The 19,555-nt window shown below is 45.5% G+C and overlaps 1 protein-coding gene across 4 annotated transcripts in view; it reads left to right on the plus strand.

The window, feature by feature from the left end:
• Positions 1-18,561, plus strand: part of col16a1 (collagen, type XVI, alpha 1) — a 71,675-nt gene extending 53,114 nt beyond the window's left edge. For all 4 annotated transcript variants that reach the window (XM_048993696.1, XM_048993695.1, XM_048993694.1 and 1 more), the window contains 28 exons: positions 2,090-2,131; positions 3,762-3,872; positions 5,125-5,163; positions 5,526-5,606; positions 5,947-5,991; positions 6,537-6,581; positions 8,633-8,686; positions 9,461-9,514; positions 9,669-9,722; positions 10,442-10,486; positions 10,609-10,662; positions 11,084-11,119; positions 11,216-11,278; positions 11,474-11,545; positions 11,650-11,703; positions 13,079-13,123; positions 13,256-13,300; positions 13,479-13,532; positions 13,619-13,672; positions 14,014-14,064; positions 14,147-14,236; positions 14,489-14,524; positions 14,729-14,773; positions 15,097-15,291; positions 15,483-15,546; positions 15,918-16,094; positions 16,480-16,557; positions 16,690-18,561. In XM_048993696.1, coding sequence (XP_048849653.1) covers positions 2,090-2,131; positions 3,762-3,872; positions 5,125-5,163; positions 5,526-5,606; positions 5,947-5,991; positions 6,537-6,581; positions 8,633-8,686; positions 9,461-9,514; positions 9,669-9,722; positions 10,442-10,486; positions 10,609-10,662; positions 11,084-11,119; positions 11,216-11,278; positions 11,474-11,545; positions 11,650-11,703; positions 13,079-13,123; positions 13,256-13,300; positions 13,479-13,532; positions 13,619-13,672; positions 14,014-14,064; positions 14,147-14,236; positions 14,489-14,524; positions 14,729-14,773; positions 15,097-15,291; positions 15,483-15,546; positions 15,918-16,094; positions 16,480-16,557; positions 16,690-16,889 — 1,983 coding nt within the window. In that variant the 3' untranslated portion in view covers positions 16,890-18,561. The remainder of the gene's footprint in view (positions 1-2,089; positions 2,132-3,761; positions 3,873-5,124; positions 5,164-5,525; positions 5,607-5,946; positions 5,992-6,536; positions 6,582-8,632; positions 8,687-9,460; positions 9,515-9,668; positions 9,723-10,441; positions 10,487-10,608; positions 10,663-11,083; positions 11,120-11,215; positions 11,279-11,473; positions 11,546-11,649; positions 11,704-13,078; positions 13,124-13,255; positions 13,301-13,478; positions 13,533-13,618; positions 13,673-14,013; positions 14,065-14,146; positions 14,237-14,488; positions 14,525-14,728; positions 14,774-15,096; positions 15,292-15,482; positions 15,547-15,917; positions 16,095-16,479; positions 16,558-16,689) is intronic.
• Positions 18,562-19,555: the final 994 nt, after the last annotated feature.

Genomic DNA, 19,555 nt, shown 5'->3' on the forward strand with positions numbered 1-19,555 from the left:
ATGATAATTTTGGCCTGGAATATACGAACATGGCAGTCTGTCCTAGAGTTTAAACCCATGTTCTAAACATTGATCTCATTTATTTATTACGAGAGAGACTTTCAGTAGACCGCAAAGACTGTTCAGTCGCACTCAGATTACTGGAATGGTTGCATTACATATTTAAGAACATAAGAACAAAAGAAATTTACAAACGAGAGGAGGCCATCCGGCCCATCAGACTAGCTGAGTTGTTAAAATCTTATCCAGCTCTGATTTAAAGGAACCCAGGGTTTTAACTTGTGCTACACTAACAGGAAGACTATTCCATACTCTAACTACACGCTGTGTAAAGAAGTGCTTCCTCAAATTCATATTAAAATGTTCTCTCGCTAATTTCCACTTATGGCCACAAGTTCTAGCATTTAAACTAATATTGAAATAGCCCTTTGGCTGAACAACATCCAGACCTATTAGAACAGGGGTGGCCAATCTTATCCACAAAGGGCCAGTGTGTATGTAGGATTTTGGGATAACCTTTAGGTCAGCTGTTCAAACCCAGATGTGAAGACTCTTCAGCCAATCAGTCCTCGAGTTAGTGACCTAATTAAGGAGTTTCAGTGAAAACATGCACACACACCGGCCCTTTGCGGATAAGATTGGCCACCCCTGTGTTAGAATCTTATGCACCTGGATCATGTCCCCCCTTAGTCTCCTTTGCTCGAGGCTAAACAGATTCAGCTCAGCTTTATCACAGAGCTTTGTGACCCATTTTTTGCTACTCAGAATTTACAAAAATGTTGTTACCACTAATGTGGCAAAACCACTTGAGCGAATTAATGTGCAGTGCTTCTTAAAGTGGCAGCAGTGCAGTGTGAAGTCCTCACAGCACATGTCCATGCGACGCCTACATTGATAAACGGAAGTCTTCATGCATTTGCGTGTGAAATGTCAGCGCCTCTGTATAAGAACGTGTGTTACTGCAGTGTTGCAGTTGACGCCCTTTCATCCTTCGTCATGTTACCATTTAGACTCTGAACTGAACACCAGGGCATGTACATATGCATGCACAAACACACAGGACGCAGTAAACACCTTTAAAGATGCATAGAAGGCCCACGTTGAAAGTGGTGTTTATTTTTACGTCCCGAGCAGCAGAAGAATGATTTCTCACACCACAAAGTGATCTGTAACATTGGATAAACCGCATTAAGGAAGCGCAGGCAATCTGCGGTAGGTTAATCATTTTCCAGTACTTTAGCTTAAAGGTGTCAGATTATTCGATAAGGAAATGTTTAATTAAATATTACTCCCCACTATAACATTTAAACAAACCTTGTTGATCATGCAAATGTTTAATTTTTTTCGTTAAACTGATTTCCTGATGTCTTTTTTTTCTTGTTCTCAGTTGAATTGTTTTGCAATTAATGGGGAAAATGTCATGGAAAACTGAGCCCAGTACTGGTCATTTAATAAAATGTCATGTGTGTTGTTTGATAGAAAGTCAATGAATCAGCTTCTGAATTCAAATATGATTGGGGGGGGGAGTGAAACCCTCTTAAGAAAAAGCCAACCATTTTAAAGCTCCCACCCCCTCAACCCCTGCTCCAAACTTACTGCTCTGTGCTGTACGCCAGTGTTTCTCAAACCAGTCCTTGGACGCCCCCAGACATTCCACATTTTTGCTCCCTCCCAGCTCCATGCCAGACATTCCACGTTTCTGCTCCCTCCCAAACCCCTGCCAGACATTCCACTTTTTTGCTCCCTCCAAGGGAGCAAAAATGTGGACTGTCTGGAGGGTATCCAAGGACTGGGTTGAAAAACACTGCTGTACAGAGTCCCCCTGAGAAGATGTGACTATGAAGAACCCAACCCAGCTTCCCACTATCACATTTTGAGGGGAGTAGAGCCTCAATGACCGTTGAAGCCACACAGAGCAGTTTGCTGTACATGTATGTTTACAGGATGCTATACTGTGATCTACAAAGGTGAATTATTTATGGACTGTTTGTTTATTGTTGCTGCCCACATCGTCGTCCTTGTTTAGGAACAACTGATATGACCCTGTATGTTTTCTCCAAATGCCACATTGACTATGTCTTTCCTGTAGCTTCCAGTGCCAATCCTACAGGACTCCAGCAGTTCCACCCAGGTAATCAGTCCAGAATCATCGCATTACTCCGTTACAAGCTTGCGATTTTATGCGTGTGTGTGTGTGTGAGAGAGAGAGAGAGAGAGATTTCTCTTTTTTGCGTCACATGCTGAATGTCATGTGCTGTAAATACTGAATGTTTATTTACAGTGTTATGCCTCACGGCACACAAATTTTACCAATTCCAGCACCTCCACGTTAGCCTGAATCCAGCCATCCAAAAACAAATGGACCTGTTAAAGGCCTCCGATCGAGATGGGGCCATAACGGAGTGGTTTGCTCAGGCAGCGCACCACGATTCGATCTCCAGCTAAACTGCGTCAATCTATTTCTCCTAATGCATTCTTAGTCAACTTGCACTTCTAGGGAAAAGTGAGTTTGAAATAAAAATTACAGTGTGCCTACAGACCTCCCCCGTCTAATTAAGGAGGGCTTTATTTAAGTATCCATGGCTCTTGTTGAAGACTGAAAAACAATGTAAAAACTAGTGGCAGCACCAGCTGGAATCACACGTCCTGCGTGTGCATGGCTGCTTTGTGTTTCTTTGTGTGCTTGTTGGTTAGTTTCTGTTTGTTTGTGCGGCTGGTTCATGTTTGTTTGTTTGCCTATTGGTTAGTTTGTGTGTCTGTTGGTTTGTTTATGCTTGTTTGTATGCCTGTTGGCTGGTTTGATTGACTGTTGGCTGGTCTGTGTTTGTTTGTGTGCTTGTTGGTTAGTTTCTGTTTGCTTGTGTGCTTGTTGACTGGTTTGTGTTTGTTTGTGTGTCTGTTGGTTAGTTTCTGTTTGTGTGGCTGTTGGCTGGTTCATGTTTGTTTGTGTGGCTGTTGGCTGGTTCATGTTTGTTTGTGTGCCTATTGGTTAGTTTGTGTGTCTGTTGGTTTGTTTGTGTGCCTGTTGACTGGTTTCTGTTTGTTTGTGCGGCTGGTTCGTGTTTGTTTGTTTGCCTATTGGTTAGTTTGTGTGTCTGTTGGTTTGTTTATGTTTGTTTGTATGCCTGTTGGCTGGTTTGATTGACTGTTGGCTGGTCTGTGTTTGTTTGTGTGCTTGTTGGTTAGTTTCTGTTTGCTTGTGTGCTTGTTGACTGGTTTGTGTTTGTTTGTGTGTCTGTTGGTTAGTTTCTGTTTGTGTGGCTGTTGGCTGGTTCATGTTTGTTTGTGCGGCTGTTGGCTGGTTCATGTTTGTTTGTGTGCCTATTGGTTAGTTTGTGTGTCTGTTGGTTTGTTTGTGTGCCTGTTGACTGGTTTGTGTTTGTTTGTGCGTCTGTTGGTTAGTTTCTGTTTGTGTAACTGTTGGCTGGTTCATGTTTGTTTGTGTGCCTATTGTTTAGTTTGTGTGTCTGTTGGTTAGTTTCTGTTTGTTTGTGTGCCTGTTGACTGGTTTGTGTTTGTTTGTGTGTCTGTTGGTTAGTTTCTGTTTGTGTGGCTGTTGGCTGGTTCATGTTTGTTTGTGCGGCTGTTGGCTGGTTCATGTTTGTTTGTGTGCCTATTGGTTAGTTTATGTGTCTGTTGGTTTGTTTGTGTGCCTGTTGGCTGATTTGTTTGTTTGTTTGTTTGTTTGTTTGTTTGTTTTTCTGACCACACCCCTCCAACACTAACTGTGTTGTTCTATCTTTTGCTTGTCTGTCATCCAGGAGCCCTGCAAGGACTGCTCCCAGGGACTCCCAGGGGTCCCCGGCATGGGGAGCATGAAGGGGGATAAGGGAGAGCAGAGCAGGCCTGGGCCATCAGACGGCTGTGAATGGGTGAGGGAGAAGCATGGGAATTGACGGGGTCGAGGTGGGGGTTCAAATTATGGAGAGGGATAGAGGAGAATGTTGATCATCAGGATGGGGTGGGGATGAAAGTGGCAAAGAGGTTCTTCTTTTCTCTGTTAGGGAGTTTTTGGTTCCTCTCCATTGCCTTCTGGCTTTCATTCTTTCCATCTGTATACATGATGTGATGATGGATCTTGACACGCCCTTCTCAAGTGCCTCAGAGAAGCTCAGTTGTGAAAAGCGCTGTATAAAAATAAACAGAATGTAAGGTATAGGAGGAGGTCTGAGACCTGCACTGGGGGACTGTCCACATGGTACAGATACTCTGCCACTGAGGCTGTTTTGCCGCTTCCCTCTCGGCGCCTAAGGAGTGACTGTTCATTCTTATTTATTTTAGGGCTGTCAAGTGATTCCATTCTTAAAATTGTGATTAATTGTGCCCATTGGCGATTAATCTCTCGATTAATTGTAAACCTTGGTGATTAATCGGACATGCTGCAAGACTATCCAAAATACGATTTTACAGTTAAGTATATAACATTCATTTATTCCAAACAAAGGTCTTAAAATAAAGACAAAAATTAATTAGACCTTTATCAGTGTTGCATGGGCCAAGTAAAGCAGCTACAGTAAGACTTAAAAGCATTTCAAGAAATCGACTATGTCCACCAACAGACATTGGCTGCCTAAGCTGCTGTTTCAGATGGCTGCCAAGCAAACTCCTTTTTTCTCAATTTATGACATTGCTTTCAAAACAGAAGGTGAATGATTAGGAAGAAATAAGAAACCTAAATCAAAAACCTATTTGGCAAATGGCTCTAAAAACAGAAGCCTGACAGCCATTGACTGGATTGATCCTCATTTTAATGTATTAGCCTTCGATAAAATAAAAGATATCTTCTGAGCCATCTGGCAATTTTTTAAAGTGAAATGAACCCAGTAACAATGTTTCCTCACCATTCCCCACCATTAACTTCCCCATGAGACTGTGTCGTTGATTGTAGCTGTGAATTCTGGGATTCGGTGCAATGTCACGACCACAGCTCCCGTGTTGTTTACAACCAGGACAAAATACTATAGGTCCCTATAAAAAAAAAAAAACGTTGCTCATGCTGTTTTTCCATTGGCGTATCAAAATGAAGGCAATCAAAGTAATAGTAACAAGTTATGAATTGAAAATGAACACTAATGTGTTCACTTTGACAGCCCTAATTTATTTATGTATATATTTATTTTGCAGTGTTTTGAAAGACTACAGAGAGAACAATCCACGTTTCCTGTGAGTCTGCTTGTTCGAGTTCCGCTGGGACACTGGGTTCTTCCTCTTGGCAATGATTTAATTAAGGGACAGTGAGCTTGCATCCACCGTGGGTGTCTGCTTTGTTTGGCTGCCTAAGCTTCTGTTTCAGATGACTGCCTTATTGCACTGCACTCATTCTTACATCTGTCCTTGGTTCTGAGTGCTGGCAGGGTGGTGGTTCGAGAGCTTCTGGATCGGTTCAGCCTGTTGCCTGGATGTATCTATAAATGCATCCAGTGATTGTTCTGTTGATGCTGGAATAGCTTTTTGTATCTGGGGTACAGCCCAGCATTCTGGGTTATACAGTGTCCTTCTCAAAGGGGCTTATTTCTTTTCTTCAGGGTAACAACGGCGGACCAGGCTGTGCAGGAGTTCCTGGCACGCCAGGCATCCCAGGACAGCCAGGCCTGAAAGGAGAACCGGTGAGACCAGATAAGATGGTTAAGGGCATATACAGGGGTGTATATAGGGGCGGGAGCATGGCCCAAGCAGAAGACTGATTGGACCCAGTCTCCGTCAATTACCAATTCAACACACATCATTGGCATGAATGTGAAGGGCACATTCATCCAGGAGTGCTCAGATTTTACCCCCTGCACTCTCTCTTCATGGCTCCTGTGAGATTATTTGTGTTTAGGCCCCCTGCTCCATACATGGTCTTTCCAGCCTATAGTACTGAACCGGTTCGAAGTAGCAAGCTGTGATTGGCTGAAACACTGTAGACGATGTCACTCTGACATGAAATGTTCTTTTCACATGTAGGGTCTTCAGGGTCAAAGAGGATTTCCTGGGTCCCCCGGGAACATGGTAAGTCCCCACAGAATATCATTAATAGAATCCCATACCGTTGATCAGTCAGGTTTTACTGCAGTGGAGTAGTTGTCATGCTAAGGGGCGATTGTATCATTTTGGCATCTTTTTTCTGACAATAAGAGAAGGATGAGATGGAGTGTAACGACAGTATTAGCTGCTCCACCTGACATTTTTTTGCTTCAGGTTGTCTGGTTTATTTAAGCTTAGTGTTTAGGTGTTTTCGTTAATAGAAAAATGCATTAAAAAGTAATGGTTTGCTGAAGTCATGGAGCCCCCTTGCGTGAGGATTCAGAACTACACTGTGCCTCACATCATTAGCACATTGGTAATTTTGTATAGCAGTGCTGTTGGTTTAACAAGGAGGCTGATTTAAAGGTTTGGAGTGATCTGTGTGTCGCCTTGGAGTATTTTTAGTGTGTTTACTTTGGTAGGAATTTGTATTGCTGTGCTTCTTCTGTTTTGACAGTGGTTAAAGAATGACATCTTTTCACCTTTAGACATCCGGATCCATCCCACTAACTCCCTGTTTGTTTTCATAGGGCGCCCCCGGGTTCCCTGGCCCTCCAGGCCCCCCTGGATTATCTGTAAGTTTCTGCGATGGGATTACCGCTCACCCCCCCCGCCACCCCCCCAATTCACTCTGCTATAGGATTCAACCTGTCAGGCAGCTGCTCTAAAGTAAATAGACAGCAGGCTTCCATGAAACAATTTCTGACTGTCTTTCTGTCCTGCTGTCGAAGATGAAAACACTTGGTTTGCTAGCCTAAGTTAAAAATGTTTACGCTTCAAATACACAAACACATCCAGAACTGAAACGCATCCGAAACCCATCCAGCCATCTTCTCCAGCGAAGCAGAGGCTTTGCATTTTTTGGTGCCCCTCCCAGCAACAGAGCACACTGGCTGTAGCACGGTGGCAGGATCCCATCTTCCTTGGTATATGTTCTCAATCCGGCCTGATAATAACTTCCCATGAGTTTGAGATGAGCTGTTTTAAATACGGCTCAATTTATCCCTTATGCCGCACCATCTTTCTCTCCCTTCTGAAGCTCGCGGCACAATCTATTAGGATATTCAGCTTAGTTTCTTCGCCATTGTGTTCCAGCTTAATAGCGTCTCTCGATGGTTAGGTGAACAAGCTGCTCTGAGCTGCGGTCTGACATGGATCTTGTAATTACCCAGATATACAGGCTTTGAGAAGCTTTCTTCCCTCCAATGACTATAGAATGAGAGAATTGATACTGGGTGTACGACGAAGAGCAGAAGACAATATGAGTGGTTTTCTCAAAAGATGTTAGCCTGTCGCTGGCCTTTAAAGCATGAAAATGAGATTAGGAAATCATGAATATTTTAGTCATGGTTTTTAAGCACCTATCTGTGTATTCCAATGAGTGACAATAAAACGTCCCGCTGTCCTCTGTCATGTGATCTCTGTCGCTCCTGGCAACACCCTACGTCCTCATCTCGTGGCGGTACCTGTTCCTGCAGCAGCTCTTCGAGGGACAGTGTGCGTCTTTGTTTTGAACACCCGTATCTTTGCTCGTGGGGCTGATCTAACAAATTTTTCCGGAGTTATCTTTCGGTGTGACGGAGTTCTCTTTCATTCCTTCAGCAATGAATATCTGCTGGCCTTCGTAGCAAGGCTTTCATTAGCCTATCATTTTGGATGCCACTGAGAGGTAGATGCATTGATTTAAAAAACGTAGCACATTTTTCTAAAAAAGTAATATTTGAAAACCTTATCAGATTTCTTCTGGGAGACCCTGCTGCTGCTCTGCCGGTTATATTGAGCTGCTGTGTCGCCCATTTTCATGAATTGCATTGAAAAGTGAGTTTCAGTGTGTCTGTCCCCAGACAGTAAAGGTGATATCTATACGGTGTTACTTTGTTTACTCTGAGTATAGACAAGGAGCCCTGAAATAAATAATTCACCTGATTACTGCTTCTCGCTGGGGGAATTAGCCCAGAGGAAACGTCAGTATCATGGAGAACGGATCACTAACACGGATGAAAGATGAGAACTGGGGGCCCTGGTTCATTACACAGCTGAGGGGCACACAGAGATGCCAAGGGAAGCCGAGCTGCTCGGGTCCCATGGAGGGGACACCATGTATGACTGTGACCAGAAGGTTGCCAGTTCAAATCCCAGAGTCAGCAAAGTGATGTCACCACTGGGCCCTAACCCCTCACTTGCTCCCTAACCCCCCACTTGCTTTCTCAAAAATTGTCCATCTATTCCAATAAAAGCATCTGCTAAATAAATGTAATGGAGCAATTGCATTCTGTTACCCCCCCCCCCCCCCCAATATTATGTTAACGGTCCCCCCTTGTCTTACCTGGGGAGCAGTGTGTGACTCAGTGGATGTGATTCCATACCCGTGATCAGAACATTGCCAGTTCAAACCCCAGGGTCAGCACAGTGATGTCATGATTGAGCGCCTGAGCAAGGCCTTTAGCCCTCAACGTACTCCAGACACTGTATGTAGCTTTGGATCACAGTGTGAGTGTGAGTGTTAAATGTTTCACTAAAAAATAAACCAGTAGGATGATTAAAGATAACAATGTAAATGACTAAAGGAACAAACTTCATGACTTTTCTGCCCTGCCCAACCCCCCCCTTCCCCCCCCCCATCCAGGGTCAGCAAGGAGAGAGGGGACTCCCTGGATTCATCGGCCTGAAGGGTGAACAGGTCAGTGCCTCCGCACCTGGGGGTGCTGTGCGGCTCTGTGTGTTAGGACACTGTGCTTGTGGATCAGAAGGTCACCATTTCAAATCCCTTGGAGTCATCATTTTCTTTATATATATCATAGTTTGGTTCAGCGCAAATCCCAGGGTCGGCAGAGTGATGTCACCATTGGGCCCCTGAGCAAGGCCCTTAACCCCAAATTGCTCCCTGGACTGTCTGACCCTGTAATCTCAACATGTATGACGCTTCGGATGAAAGTGTCCGTTAAATAAATGTAAAAGTACTGAGAAACGCTAGTCATTCTGTAAAGCGATTGTGAAAGATATTCATGGAACTTTCTTTAGGGTAACTTGCTGTACCATGTCACAGCAGCAGATGCTAGTATGTAATGTGAGAAGTGTGAGCATATTAACTGATTATTTTAACATTTATTTATGCTTCCCTTGGGGTGATCCGTCATACTTTATTCACCTTTGAATTAGTAAATTGAATTGTTAATTCACGTGGGTTTTTTAATTTTCTTTATTACATTTCCATCTCCGCAGTAACCAGCTACTCATTCAAGGGCAATCACCAAATACGCTGTTACGTTAATTAGATGGCCCGGCATCGCAGCCCATTACAAAATTGTTGCTGCCCGAATATGAACGAACGCTACCTTTGTAATGACCATTTAGGTTCACATAATTTCTTTTTTGGTCATTTTCAAAGGTACATATTCACAGTAAACTGTAATCTTCTGCCTTGTGTCCCATCATTCGTCTCACCCTTTGCCAGGGTCCTCCGGGAACGCCCGGCTATCCGGGATCCATGGGGCCCCCTGGCCTCCCGGTAAGACCCCGCCCTACTTGTGTGTGGTACATATTACATCTTTCATATTATGCATATTGATGTGTTACCGAGTTGCTATCCCGGTTTCATGGGCTGTCGTGCGCAGTGACAATAAAGTTTTGAATCTTGAATGACTGGCCACTCCCTCATCCAGGGCCTGAAAGGAGAGCGCGGCCAATCAGGAGCAGGAGGACAGAAAGGAGAATCGGTAAGTGTTCCATTGCAGCAAATTCTCATTACCTGATATTTTAGCTTGGGCAAATGAAATTTCATGAACCATTTGCTGTATTTGTTGACCCCACTAGATGGCGCTCTTGGTTTGCTGTGGGGCATGCATAGAGCTCTTTTATGAACAGAGAGAACCATCTAGTGGGGTCAGAAAATACAGAAAATGGGTCGCGAAGCTTCATTTGGCCATTACTACCTTATTGTTTTCCCTTCAGGCGACTAGTTTTGTATTTTAAAGGCGCTCATTTTGATTCTAATGGGCTGGTATCCCATCCAAGCCAGTGCTGGTGAACCCATTCAGTGGCATAGGCAGCCGTTTAGGGCGCCATCTTCTGAGGGAGTGCCAACTTAGCGAGCCAAATCCAGTTTGTGTCAGATGGTGCCTACGCGCTAGACGTACTCGCCCTAGGCACCTGAGAGACCCTTGATCAGTAGTAACTGGTGGATTTTAGCGTTTAAATGTGTTTTTCCTTCTTTGACTTGTTGATGAGGGAAATTCAGAAACGAATTGACGTTAAAATGCCTCAGAGACGGTGCATCTGTGCCGTCTGTGCAGCAGCGGTGAGCAGAGTAGCTACTGGACATTACCTCAGCCCTGCTGGGAAGTCTCGCTAGTTGGCTAGCAGCTTCAGAGACTGTGGCATGTTGGTGACGTGTCCGCATGCCGTGCCTTCCCAACTTAAAGACTTGTCTTGGCAGGGACCTCCAGGGATGGCGGGGTTGCAGGGACCTCCAGGAGCAACGGTGAGTGGGAAATCCCATACACGCTCTTCTCTTAGCTAAATGTCACTAGTTTGTTATGCTGTTGTAACCTGATGCTCCTTATAGTAAAACAGAAAAACCTGTCCATGTCTTATACCATATAGGGACCTAAAGGAGAGATGGGAGTGGCAGGGACCCCTGGACAGAAGGGGGATCAGGTAAGAGTGTAATTGTCCTAGCCCTGGGTAATTGAGGTAAGACTGTAATTTTCCTAGCCCTGGGTCATTAAGGTAAAGGTGTAATTGTCCTAGTCCTGAGTAATTGAGATATGAGTGTAATTATCCTACTTCTGGGTAATTGAAGTAGAGTGTAATTGTCCTAGTTCTGGGTAATTAAGGTAGAGTGTAATTGTCCTAGTTCTGGGTAATTAAGGTAGAGTGTAATTGTCCTAGCCCAAACCAAAGTATACTGCAGATATAATCACTTCTAAAGCAACACAGTAAAATATACATTAATGTGAATGTCTATCGTGATGTAGGTGTGTTTTTAATCAAGAAGTAGAAGCAGAATTCTGGATTGGAGACCATATTGAGAATGAAAACATGAATTTTTATGCTTTTTATATCGTAATGTATTCAGGGATTCCCAGGACCACCTGGATTCCCGGGACAGCAGGTTAGTGACCGTCAGCTCCAAAGGCAGCGGCTGCTGCTGACATCGTATGGAGCCTCTTTCAGCTTATATCCCTAAGAGCGTGTCTCTGGATCATAGGGGCCCCCAGGATTCCCCGGCAAAACTGGCGCCCCCGGATCTCCAGGAGCACCGGCTGAAAAGGTTCACGTTCAGCCTCGTAAAATTTCCCCAACGGCAGATGCATATGGAAAATGTCCCTAGGAGTGCTTAATTATTGTTTTGGTTCCCATGGTGATACCTCACTCTGTTCTGTTACATGTGTCATTGCATTAACAAGAACCTCATTGACCCGGAGGTGGTTCTAAGCTGTCTAATATTTGCCTCTTTCTTCATCAGGGTAGCGAAGGTCCCCGGGGCTCTCATGGGCCCCCAGGCTCTCCTGGGGCCCCTGGGCCCCCCGGAATGCAGGTGTGTGCCCCAGAACAGCTTGGTGATTATCTGGATGGCTAGAAGGGTTTTATTATGGATTTTTTTAGGATTCTCCTTGCCTTTGTGTTTGTGTGTGACAACAGGGGCCTCCAGGGATGGAAGGCATGGATGGGAAGCCTGGAAAGCCTGGTCTGCGGGTAAGAAGGGTCTTCTGCTAATTCCTGGTTTGCTATTGATCCTTTATTCCAATGACTGTCTCATTACTTATGTGATTCAGAATCAGGGCATATAGGCAGAGGTAGAAAGTTCAGGTCCAGAAAGTACAAATCCAGACCAAGGTTTTGTTTCAACCAACCAGCTGAGTCCTCTGTGACTGTGACTTTTTATGTTGGTTTCAACTGGTTGGTGGAAACAAAACCTTGGTCTGGATTTGAACTTTCTAGACCTGAACTTTCCATCTCTAGATAAAGGCATCAGGGGAAATAGCAGGAGAACTGAAGGGGGCAATATTTAGCAGGTGATTCAAGAGCAAACCCACCTGACTGCGTGGCAGTGAGGATTCTTGAAAAATAAATCTTTACGGTAAATTATTGTGGAAGCATGAATATACCCAACTTATAATGTAGAGCAGATGCATGTAGATGAGGCTGGTGTTTGGTTACACTTTTTGGAACAATTTAGGCCTTTAGGAAGATGCAGGGCATCGGGATGCTGTTGAGAAGGTCTGTGTGTGTAGAATTAAAGTTAGAGTTTAGGGGGTCCAGCACCTTTTCAGGGGCACTGAAACATGCAGAATTATCCTTGAAATTAGGGGGGGGGGAGGAGCCTAAGGTAACATTTTGTCAGGGGGGGCAGAATCTGTAGCAGTGCCCCTGGATGTCATACAGTGGCTGCTCTATTAAATCCTCGCAGAGAATTCCCTTTGGGGACCGTGACCTCACTTTAAGAACGATGTAACTGCTGGGGCGAGTTTAGTGAGGATGACACAAATACTTCACGGATTAAAGGGTTACCTTAAAAGATCGGGTAGGAATGACTTTATCTCTGTAATCTTGAGTAACTGGGGATGGAAGAGGAGTACAGAACCTGGAGGGGAAATGGGCACAGTGCAGCCAAAGATTTCTTTAAGGTTTTAATGTGAACTTTAATGCAAATTCACAAACAGCACAAATGGAAACTAGTTAAGGAGCACTTTAGATAAGAGCAAAGAAAATGTTATTTTATATAAAGGGAAGCGGCACTGGGGGCGGGATAAGCTGCCTGCTAGTGCAGACGAGATAACGCCCCTGGAATCATTCGTGTCGGTACCATTTCACCAGCAGGTAGATTTCTCGTATACAAACAAGCATCAGCATTTAATAGCCTCCTCTGAAGATTAATGTGTGTGTCTTTACATTCCGAAAGGAGATCTGGGGTCTCGTGTCATTTTAGCCTTTGAAGTCCCATCTCTCTGTTTCTGGGTGATTACAGTAACCTTTACATATTTGTGTGCCACTGCGGATCACTGTCACAGAGTCTGCTTGCTTCTGGTTCTGGTTTTGGTTCTCCCCTCAAAGCTGTCTTCTCTGGCAGGGAGACCCAGGACCGGCCGGCCCAATGGGACCGAGAGGGCTTCCAGTACGTGGAGCTCGTTACCGTCCTTGTTCATTTTTTTGTTACCTCTCACAATTGTTCACATTTCACATTGCAGGTGCCTTAATTAGCATATAGCCGATAGTAATGTTTTTCATAATGTTTCTTCATCTTTAGGGATTCAAGGGGAAAACGGGACACGTTGGCTTCCCAGGAATGAAGGTCAGCCATAGCCATAGATTAGTGGTGTCATTATGGGCCGAACTTAATATCCTGTCATTCCCGCAGAAAAAGATTCGATTCAGTAGCGCGTGTCAGCTCCTGGCTTTGTCAGAGGTGCTAATGGAGACCCGTCCGGTTATTCTTTTATTGGTCCTCCCCCCACCGTCCCCTGAAATAGGGAGATATCGGACCCCAAGGGCCCCCTGGAGCCGCAGGACGACTTGGACCGGAGGTGAGCCTTAGGCGTCTGACGTTAACTTAAGCCGAGCTGTCGGAGGGACAGCAAATCCGGTCTCATTTTGCATCTTTGCTTTTCAGGGGGAACCCGGAAATCCAGGCTCACCGGGCCCCCCAGGACCTGCTGGACACATTGTGAGTAGCTAATTTGGAATCCAGGTCCAGTGATCTCGTTACTCCGCTTGCCCGACCTCCTGATTTTCTCTGACTCTTCTAAGAACGGAGAAAAGAAAAGATATTGCTCCGTATTTCCATATTTCATGGACTGAAACACTTAAGGACTCGGTTGGATCGGTCATCACGCTAAACCAGTACTGGTGACCTGGGAGCAACCTGTCAAATTACAGGAAAATCAGTGCTGTTCAGAAACGCTAATGTCCTTCTGCCTTTTACTTGTACTCAGTTTGAAATCCTGTTTAGAAAACTGGGACTTCTAGTGTGTGTGGTTTCTAGAAGAGTTTTGTCTGCCTTTTCAGGGACTTCCAGGATCCATTGGCCCCCCCGGTCCTTCAGGGCACCCTGGGCTGGTAATTGGCCATCTCTGCCATCACTCTGTCATCCTATCTGTTGCTTCATTCCGCGCCTGACTGTATGTGCATCCGCACGCAGGGGACAAAAGGTGACAAGGGACAAGCCGGGGAGAGAGGTCTTCCGGGCATGGTGGGCCCACCTGGGGCGCCAGGACATCCAGGCCTAGTGGTCAGTACCGGAATCCATCAGCCTCCTCCACTGCATCACGTGTGGTCAGATGTCTAACCATCATATGCGTCTGAATTGTACAAGATTCCTGCACCATATGGGACAGGAGAGCTGTGTTCTGCTTTGTGTTAGTTTTGTGTTCAGGCTTGGATGTTGCTGCGTCAGCATGCAGACAGCTGATGAGCAGATGCATACAGTATGTGCCGTCGATAAGGAAGGAAGTGACTGGGTTTTTTCCAACTGTGTCCCTAGGGAGAGCCAGGAACTGATGGTGCTTCAGGGAAGGATGTGAGTGTCCGCTTGTTCGATCGTTGTTATTTTTGGGTGTTAGGGTAAGTGGGATTCCAAAACGGGGTCAACGCAGAGTGAGCAAAAACGCCTGTCAGACTCGTTCTGGTGAATTTCCTCTACCACTGACGAGAGGCGACGTGCGTGAAGTTACGCCTCAGGTGATGTGGCTGCCCCCTTTACTTGGGTGTCTCCTCGCTTTAGGGAACAGCTGGTCAACCTGGGGAAAGCGGCCACCCAGGTCAGAAGGTAAGAGTCCACCTGATGGGCAGACTCTCAGTCATGGGACGGCTGGCTGTCACGGGAGGCGGGTCTCATATGCGCCACATGGCATGTTGCATACTAGCCTGTTCAGTAGCCTGTTCAGTTTGTTCACCTTACATAACTTCTCGACATAGGAATTAACTTCTGCTCGGTCTATTGTTGGAACAGCAGTGCCTCCTGTCACTGTGCATCCGCTGCCCCGTGACATGATAGCAGAATGTATCAATGCTGTTTTTAGACATTTAAAAAAAACACATCGGCTGGCTTGTGGTGGAAGCCGTCAGCACCTCTGCATGCGTCTCCTGTAGGGCGAGGCGGGAGCCCCCGGACAACGAGGCCCTACCGGGGAACGTGGTCGTCCCGGTCCGCCTGGAGGTGGATTCTCCTCCAAAGATTCCAGCGTGGGCATGATAGGGCCAGCAGGACCTCGGGGGGAGAGGGGGGGCAATGGGCAGCCGGGACATGCCGGACCCCCTGGACCTCCCGGTATACCTGGAGCCGACGTGAGTGGCCAGTCCTGAAATGCTGCTACTGTTTTTTTGAATGCTGGCTTGTTTTGAGGTGATCATAAACACCCACGCGGACATCATGCTAATCTTCATAGCATGTCTAAAAATGACACCATTAATTTTGGGGGCAATATGATGCAAGAAACCAGAAAGATGCCAGGTTAACAGCATCTGTTCTTCCGTAGGCGGTGGTCAACTATGATGAGATCAAGAACTTCATCCGGCAACAAGTCATTAAGATATTTGATGGTGAGTTTGCTTGGTGACTTACTGTATGGACAGCCTCGATATTGACAAGAGGTATAGAACAGCAGCTCAGGACCCACATCATTCCTTGGTTAGCAAGTTACGATAAAATTATATAAAAGTCATCGACAGGGTAGGGGGAAGGGGGTGGCGATGATAGGAAGTTGTCGAACCGTTGAGGGCGCCAAATATTTATTTTTTGAGAAACACTAGTCTAGAAGTTTCTTACAGCTGGGTTTTAAGAACATTAGTGCCGTTACCTGGCAGTGTGCTATAGAAGGTGTACTGCCAAACCATATGGTCCCTTCAGGCCCAGTGCAGGGGCCTGATGTGAGCGGCGTGCATAACCGGCGTTTGTCTCCGCGTCTCCACAGAGCGCATGGCCTACTACATGTCCCGCATGCAAATGCCTGTGGAGATGGTGTCGGCCCCCGGTCGGCCTGGCCCCCCAGGGAAGGATGGCACGCCTGGCAGGGTGGGGCCTCAGGGAATACCGGGGGTGCCAGGGCAGATCGGCCGCGAGGGACGCCAGGGACCCATGGGGCCTCCAGGTGAGGGAGCTGAGCCGGGAAGCACCTCTGAGGGCAGGGGCCATCATCCTGCTTCGACCTGTCCATCATCATCATCCTCATCATCATCATCATCATCATCATTATTATTATTATTATTGTTGTTGTTGTTGTTGTTGTTATTTTGTCATTGTTTTTATTTTGTTATTATTATTATTATTATTATTATTACTAAGGCAACATGTTTTTCAAAAGTTATTCATTTTTCTAACGACGTCTTATTGGAGGAGCACACATATATCCTGAAATTGCACTGCAGTTTCTCAACTGTGGACAGTTTAGCTTGCTTGCATCATAGTTCTTCGAGGATGAGGTTCTGGTGTCCCATAATTGCACGTTAACACTTTGGGGGGGGGTCTCTATACAGGTGCTCCAGGGGTTAAGGGAGAAAAGGGGGACAAAGGTGTTGGGGAGATGGGAGACACGGGATCTCCTGGATCTCCAGGTAAGACACGTGTGGTGCTGAGGAACAAAGAATATTCATCTTCAAGGACTATATGATATCAGTGAGTAATGTTTAGCTTCTCATTAACTCTCTGTTGCCTGTTTATCCCTCTCACTTCCCTCGCTGTTCCAGGTGTTCCAGGTCCACCAGGTTATGGAAAAATGGGACCTCCAGGTCCGGTGGGACAGCAGGGTATTCCCGGCATTCCAGGTTCCCCCGGAACCCCAGGGAATCCAGGCAAGGAGGGTCGGTGTAACCCTACGGACTGCTTCAGCGCCATGCCTGTAGATTACAGTCCCAAGGGCCCCCCCAGAAAGGGCCCTATGTACTAGGGGGGGTGGGGAGTGAATGAACCAGGACTATTCCAGCACAATTGGATTTGCATGGCTGCAAGCACCCTGGGAATTTCTTCATCGTTTCAAATCAATTCCCTAAACTATACCCAATGCCCCCATCAATTAGCTTAAACTGGAACACCAACCCTTCCAACACAACCTTGCCTCTTGAGAACCTACCCATCCTCCGACCTGGATTGAATTTCACACGTGTTAAATCCTGGCAGCTCCCAAAGCAGCCGGTCTGGAACCTTCCATGGCACCTATCTGGGAAACGCCTGAGACTCGGCTTCTTGCAGGACAGCAAGGAGAAATCTTTAAGATCGCTTTGATAGTTGGCCAGCGTTATGTTAAGAATGGCGAGCTGATCCTAAGTCAAGGGCAGTCAGTTTCCGGTGGTCACAGTTCACGTTTTCACCTCAGAACATTTCAGTTCTGTTGTGTGATCAATGACAGTCTTTGTTTACAGATTTTTACTGAAATTTTCATTTCTGGAACCCATTGTTCTGGGCAGGGAGACGCCTCCTAGCACATCGGACATTGGGAATCATTCCCCATCTTCGGTCAACAGCAATTGACTGTCTAGAGTGTTTTGTTGGCAAGTGGCAGCTTGTGTGTTTGCTGTTTTCCGTTAAACAAAACTTCACTTAGTTTTTTTACAGCGATAATGGCTCTGATCCTCAAAGCTTACAGGAATTAGCATACAAGCATGAGCGGAATGCATCTAAGCATTTTCTTCCATTTCCAGGATTTAAGAAATGTAGCAGAAAGGTAGGCCCCAGTTTAAACCCTCTTGTTTATTTTTGGAGAGCTGTGTTGTACATAATTTTGTTTATACAGCTCTGTTTTTGATGAGTGATAAATCCGAAGCCGTACGGAGCTCCTCATATTTCTTCTCTTTTTGGGTTATCCTAACAAATTGGCCTAGGTGAGAATGTTTTTTATAAGAGTTGTTTATGAGTGTTTATGGACTATATATCTTTGTTGTCAGAGAGCATTTTTTCATTGTAGCTACATTTTCTAAACAAGTGCTCAGTTTCTAAAAGGGATCTGCAAGTGAAGCTCACTGCGGACCTGAACTCAGTTCGTCATTTTCTTCATTACTGATGGGTTACTCTTACAAAGCCATGTACTCTGATCTGTACATTATTCCAGAGAGTCATTATTATTTTTGAACTTGAAATCCCATGTTTGTACAGCACCACATTTTCTCTGAATTCAGTGTGGAGAATGTGTGTTTTCGTCCGACTCCCGCGGATCGGTGATCTCCGCGTGTACGCGTAGCGAACTTTATCAAGCTCACAGAGTACTCTTTCATTCAGTGTCGTTGCTGTTCCTTTGCCTACTGGCTGATCGTATCTACAGTATGCCACCCATCTTACCTGTCAGCTCTCGTCTTGACTCCCATGCCTCAAGGTAACCTGGACTTTCCACATTGTGCCAAAATGAATTTCTGTCTCTGGTGTCTTGGGCTATAACACTCCATCGTAAAACCACTAACTGCAAGCCAAACTTTGGTGCTGCCATTCCATCACCGGCTCCTGGAAACCATCTAGCCAACACAACACCGTGTGTTCACCCTTTCTACGTCCTTTGTCTGTATGCATTACAAGTCATTGTTTTCTTTTTTATGAAAACTACAAACGCAAATAAATGTTTTTTTAAGCAGTATTGTCTACATATTGTTAGTATTATTAATTTAATTTATGCTTTTGTAGTGTAAATCTTTATGTAATCTCTATTGTTTTGTACTTAATCTCATTTTCCACTGGATGTTTGCAGATGTAAGTTGCAGTAAGTTTCCTGCTTAAAGGAACAGAGATGTTTCCCCTACTCCTGGGAATTAGACTTAGTTACCAGCAGGTCCTAAATCATGGTGCCTCTGACCAGGTAGTTTGGAAGTTTGCAGATATGCTGTTAGCTTCAGCCGCGGAATGTAAGGAGCATAGACATGCTCGTCGCTGATTGGTTGACGACCAGGTTGCCTTTGTTCCAGATGTCCCTGAAGTGACTGAGGGCCGGCACATTATTCTGAAAAACATATTCTCTGAGTAAGAGCCATGAGTAAACCTGGCCGTTTCTATAGCAGCCAGAGTAACTGCCTCTCCCCCTTGCATCTATGTAGTAAAAGCAGCTGTTGTCCCAAACACCAGCTCAGACACCCACACTTAAATATGTACCAAGGAGTAAAATGTGTTTCTGGGCACTGTGTAAGGTTACTCCATTTCTGCTGAGTGACGACATTGAACACTTTTATGGTCTCTCTGCTTTATTTCCCAGCCGTGATTTTATAAGTCTGCCTTGATCGATTGTAAAAGAAATTGGCAAGTGAGGCAAATGGTGGTACTTTTTGAAGAGTCAAACCTCAGCCACACGGACTGCATTTCAGTGGTGCTGAAGTTACTTCTGCTTGGCCCTGCTCTGTCGCTGTGGAGGGTCCAGTTCGCAGAGACGCCGGCCAGCTGTCTCCTCTGGATTTTAGCTGATGTGACTGGTTTAATATGGAACGTCAGACATCTGCGACTCAGTGAGTGACAGGCTTTGCCAATTACTAAGAACAGCATCTCCTGCGAGTGAAGTCCTCCGTGACGAGATGTACGTGTGTGACGGTGAGCCGGTCTTTTTATATATATATATATATATATATATCACCCAGGTCCTCT

Source organism: Brienomyrus brachyistius, chromosome 23 (genome assembly GCF_023856365.1).
Source record: "Brienomyrus brachyistius isolate T26 chromosome 23, BBRACH_0.4, whole genome shotgun sequence".
In the NCBI taxonomy this organism is placed as follows: Eukaryota; Metazoa; Chordata; class Actinopteri; order Osteoglossiformes; family Mormyridae; genus Brienomyrus; species Brienomyrus brachyistius.